A 5,106-nucleotide genomic window follows, 5' to 3' on the forward strand; every position below is an offset into this window, starting at 1 on the left:
TAAGTCCCTGGGTTAGGTCCCCAGCTAGGGGGGGAGGGGGGAATGGCTACCATAGGCTCATATATTTGATTGCTTAGTGGAGGGAGTACACTTCTAGCTGTGACCTGGCTTTTTATTTATTTGTTTGTTTGTTTTTTTGTTTATGATTTTTCAAGGCAGGGTTTCTCTGTGTAGCCCTGGTCGTCCTGGAACTCACTTTGTAGTATCTTTTTTTAAAAAGACTCCTCAGGAACCCTTTCAGACCAAAAAGAGGTTGGAGCTCGAGGATGGCCCAGCGTGATGCAGCTCTCCACTAGTTCCCAACTGTGATAAAATCGGTTTTTCCGCACGAATGGTCATTTATTCCATGTCGTTTCTCATTGTTTTTGTCACAGCTACCGTTTTTTTTTCAAAGACTTAAAAATTCATTGGGCTTCAGACTCCAAGGAAGAGCTTCTAGGAAAATGTGCCAGTTCTGATACAACAGAACTGGCTCACCACACAATACAGTTTTGTGCTTCTCTGTGTGTATTCAAATGAGACAAAAGTTTAAGTTTAGAAAAACCAACGCAGGGGTTGGGGATTTAGCTCAGTGGTAGAGCGCTTGCCTAGGAAGCTTAAGGCCCTGGGTTCGGTCCCCAGCTCAAAAAAAAAAAAAAAAAAAAAAAAAAAAAAAAAAAAACCAACGCAAAGCTGGTCATCGCTTTTTAAAATACCAAATTACCACACCCCGGAAAGCAATCAGATATTCTTCAAGAAGTGAGTGGATAAAAGGATATGTTTTTAGTGGAGCATTACTGAACTCTGAATCAAACTGACTTTCTGCTGTCCCAGGGCACCCAGGAAAACAAGCCATATGTTCCTAAGGAAGGAAACCATGGTAGTTTCTTGGTGCTTGAGGCTAAATGTGACATTCTGGACAGGGCAAAAACGGTTGCAGAAGTCAGGGCCTGGGGAGGGCAGGACCCTAAGGGCAGCCCAGAGGATCTGTAGAGAGAGTGAAACTGCTCCATATGGCCGTGTGGTGACAGAGACACATCACTACACCGGTGTCCAACCCCGAGGGATGTCCAGAGTGGACTGCGGCAGATTTTAACAAATGCATCTCTGTGTGGTCAAGGTTAAGCTCAAGGCTGAGCTCCGGAGGCAGGCTACAGGAAACCTTGTATCTTCTGCTTGGTTTTTCTTCTGAGTCCCAGCCTCCTCTAAGGACAAACTCTACAAAGAATTCTTTAAAGAGTGTTTAAGAACAAAAAGACCCAGAGAGCGGGGAACTGTGCTGAAAACGCAGTGGAGGGTGGACTGAGCAGTTTCCCAAGTTTGGAAGAACTTTTACTGAAGAGACAGGGAAGAAGGGATCGTCCTTTCCAAACAAGATGTGCCGCCAGCCCAGATTCGGACACGGGCCTTCGAGTCCCTCGAAGGAACCGGGATCTGGGACATCGGGCACCACAAGAAGAGCACACAGGAAGCAGAGGACGCTGGGGTGCGGGCAGGTCAGTGGCGCATGCGTGCTGTAGGGGGCGCTTGGCCGCATGTGCGCCTTGGGGGCTAGAGTGACTCAGCGCCTTCACCTTCGCTTCCTGCGTTGTTTTTTTTTTTTTTTTTTTTTTTGGCCTCATGGGAGATATGTAAATGAGCTGGAGCATCATGGGTGTTGGCCCTTTATAAGTCCGCGTTGCTCAGTGCTGGGTTCAGTGCTCAGCGAGGAGATCCCAGGTGCGGAGGCCATTAGCGGGTCTTCCGGCTATCTCAGTCGGGGAGGTAAAGATGGGAAGGGGCTGAGGCGGGTGGCTGGGACTGGTTGGATATGGTGGGCCTGGGCCAGGTTGGGAGAGCGGTGGCAGAGAGGGAGGTCCCAGGTTGGGCTTCCCGGCCTCCCTTGGGTGGTAGCTGGGCCCAAGTGTGAGGTTGGGGCCTTGAACCCTGAGGAAACTTCTGGAGTTGTGGGTGTGGCAAAAGCACCCCAGCCCCCGGCCTCTACAGAGTGAGCAGTGAACCCTGGGGGGGTCAGAGTCCCAACATCCCTCTCCTTAGTGGAACCAGTAGCGTGCCCAGCAGGGGGAGCCAAACCTCATTTCCTTTGCCTTTGTAGCTCCCCAGACATTGGAGCAAGTGTGAAGCTGAAGAACTTTCTGGAAGCTCGGGCCTGTCTACTTCTCCAGAGAGGTATCCATTGAATTCGCACCCAGTTCTCGTACCACTGCTCCGTGTCCTGGAGCCCCAAACTCCCTAGACCTCCTACTGTACCCTGTTTTCTTCTGAGTCTCTCATTCTCAGCTTTTCCGCCTATTTCTAGAATCTACGGTCCTGTTGACCTGACCTCCTGAGACCATCGAGCAAGTCTTCCTCTGCGTGTCCACTTGGCTGCAGACAGACTTCTTGGCCATGTGTCCCCCAGTCAGTGTTCGCCATGGGGCCAAGGGCATGTCCTGCCTCTATGGAGCCTGGCTGTACCAGCTTGTCCATGGAGAACAAATGAAGATCTGTTTTGCTTGCTTCAAGGCAGCTTTCCTGGTCGTTAAGAACATGCTGGAGATGGGAGACTGGGAAGAGGAAGTGTGGGATGCTGAGCCCATGGAACTCTCAGAGGCAGGATCTGAGCCAGAGGAGTGGCCTGGGCTTAGCTGGGGAGAGGGCCAAGGTCATACGCCACATGGCATCTCTGCCTCTGCCTCTACAGGTTCTGGGGCTCAAGCACCAGGCCTTGTAGGGACAGAGGGGACAGGGCAGGGACCCCAGCCTGTGCCCACTGAGCTGGGGCCTCAGGAAGCTGTACCCCTGGATCTGGGCCCTGAGGATGCGGAGTGGACCCAGGCCCTTCCCTGGAGATTTGATGGCCTTTCTCCCTGCTCGCACTGGCTCATCCCTCCTTTGTCCTGGTGGGATATTTTCAATGCGAGCCCATCTCCCGGGCAACCTGTATTGTTGGAATTGAGCCCCACCTGGCCCATGGACCCTTTGGAAGCAGAAGCTTGGTTGGTAGACCTGAAGTTCGTTTTCCTTTTGGGTGGCTTTGATGCCATTTGCTACATGCTGTCAATGACTCCCTGCTGGGCTGTGAGAACCCGTGTCCAGCGCTGGCAAGTGTTGCTGGACCCTGGTGAGGTAAGAGTGGCCCAGCTGCAGAATGCACCTGAACAGCAGGATCTGCATCGCTGGAAGCTGAGCATCCTGGAGTCCTCAGAGTTGGGGGTGGAGCTGGTGCCTGCCGACTGCAGCCTGCGAAAGGGAGGCTTCAAGGTGCACTCTTATTTGCCATGGCACAATAGCACCCCAGAGGCCTGGAACAGGGAGCCAGGGGAGAGGCTCCTTGTCATAGAAGTTGTATCTCTGAGGGAGTTGCCCTGCTTCCGTTCCCCTTCCCCTGAGCCACACAACTAAACAGCTGATGCTTGTACAACCCCAGGGCTCCAGGGACCTTGAAGAGCCAGAGGTTGCCTCTCAGCTGAAGGTCCTGGAGGATATCCATCATCTTGAAGGGAGGTTCTGGATCAGCCTGAGGTTGGGGCCTCAGGGAAGCCTGGTTATTTGTCCTTAGTTGACTATTCAGTGTTTGGAAGGTTAGGCCTAGCTTTGTGTACAGAGGGAAGGCTGTTGTGTATCAAGTAATATGGAGGAAATGGGTCACTGGTCCTTCCCAGTTCTGCCCTAGTTGCAAGTGGGGACACTAGAAGTGTGACACCAAGTCAGGTTGGGTGACCCCTATGATCTGCACTTGGCTTTTTCTGAGGGGCCTTGTGTCCTGGATTCAGTGTTGACTGCTTGTGCTACTTGTTCAGTTCCTGCCCTGTGCATGTTTCTGTTAATAAAGTTGTCATCGTTTTCATAGAAGCCTTTTGCAGTCTCTTCGTTGGGTCCCAGTGGGTTGTTGGCCTTGTCTCCTGGGTGAGTAGCTCACTGGCTTAAGATCCCACAGAGCCGGCAAGGGGACATTTGGTTCTGGTCTCTTTGCTGGGTCACATGGTAAGTTTGTCTCAAGTGTTTTAAAACAGGCAGTTTTTTCCATGTGTAGATGAGTAGTGTCTATCTCACAGATTGACAGGAAGTGGCACAGGTTTGTAATCCCAGAAGTAGCAGTAGGAGCTTAAGGTCATCTTCATCCTTACACTGATTTTGAAACCAGCCAGGGCCAGTGATAGCCACACTCAAAACAAAAAATCAGGTGGTTTTTTGCTTGCTTGTTTGTTTTCCCTGGTAATGAGAGTCAACCACTGGCTGATCTATGCTGGGCCAGGACTTCTGAAGCATATACCTTGTGCTTTGTTTTCTGAGAGGAGGTCTCCTTGCAAAACCCAAGCTAGTCTTGAACGAACGTTTGACTGCCTTTCTGACTCAGCTTCTCAAGTGCTTGGGTTATGTGCACAGTAATCATCTGTTGTCCTGGGTTTGAGTACATGAATCTAACCTGAGGGCTGTATATAAATGGTCCCTGTGCTGTGGGATGGGGCCCTGTAGGTGCTCTGCCTTGCCCACCCACTGAGCTCTAAGACCTGTTGGTGGCTTCTGCCCCTACAAGGGTCCTAGAAGTTGTTACACTGCAGGCTCATCTGTGCCTTGGTCATCTCTTGCCATTCATCCATGCTGATCAGTACCCTTGAGTGGTCATGGCTTAATCAGTCATGGACTTTGACACAGTCATTTATTTCCATTTGCTTTATTTACACTTGCGTGTGTGTCCCCGCCTCCAGTGTGCCTGTCTTACGGAACTGGAGTTAACAGCCGGTCGTGAGCTACCTGATTTGGGTGCTGAGAACTAAACTTTTGGTCCTCTGAAACTGCAATGTGATGGTTTGAATGGGCTGTCCGCCATAGTTTTTAACATTTGGATACTTGGCCTCCAGTTGCTGGTGCCAGCTGTGGGCTGCTTAGGAGGCTGGTATTGTTGGGGAAAGCATTGTCACTGGAGGCACGCTTTTAGGAAAAGACTACTTCAAGGTCTCTGCCTCCTGCTTGCAAGTCAAGGTATGAGCTCTGAGTTTGTTCTTACCCGCATGCTACTTGCTGCTATGCTGTTCTGCCATGAAGGACTCTACCTTCTGGAACCATATGCCCAAATCCTTCTGGAAATTTTTATGCTCATGGTGTTTTAGCATATTAATAAATAACTAGTACAGCAGTTGCTGG

General features: G+C 50.8%; 1 protein-coding gene across 2 annotated transcripts; it reads left to right on the forward strand.

Annotated features, from left to right (window-relative positions):
- Positions 1–1,219: 1,219 nt before the first annotated feature.
- On the forward strand, positions 1,220–3,811 carry LOC116909841 (testis-expressed protein 19.2). Of its 2 annotated transcripts, XM_032913566.1 has the most exons (3): positions 1,220–1,743; positions 2,075–2,148; positions 2,279–3,811. In XM_032913566.1, the coding sequence occupies exon 3, from the start codon at positions 2,368–2,370 to the stop codon at positions 3,361–3,363; it is 996 nt and encodes a 331-aa protein (XP_032769457.1). In that variant the 5' UTR covers positions 1,220–1,743; positions 2,075–2,148; positions 2,279–2,367; the 3' UTR covers positions 3,364–3,811. The 2 variants fall into 2 exon arrangements, with proteins under 2 accessions (XP_032769457.1, XP_032769458.1); XM_032913567.1 differs by lacking the exons at positions 1,220–1,743; positions 2,075–2,148 and having other exon boundaries at positions 2,368–2,676; positions 2,713–3,363.
- Positions 3,812–5,106: the final 1,295 nt, after the last annotated feature.

Source organism: Rattus rattus, chromosome 9 (assembly GCF_011064425.1).
Source record: "Rattus rattus isolate New Zealand chromosome 9, Rrattus_CSIRO_v1, whole genome shotgun sequence".
NCBI classification, from domain to species: Eukaryota; Metazoa; Chordata; class Mammalia; order Rodentia; family Muridae; genus Rattus; species Rattus rattus.

Coding starts and splice junctions, on each gene's coding strand:
- LOC116909841 (XM_032913566.1), top strand. CDS start 2,368: ATGTGTCCCCCAGTCAGTGTTCGCCATGGGGCCAAGGGCATGTCCTGC.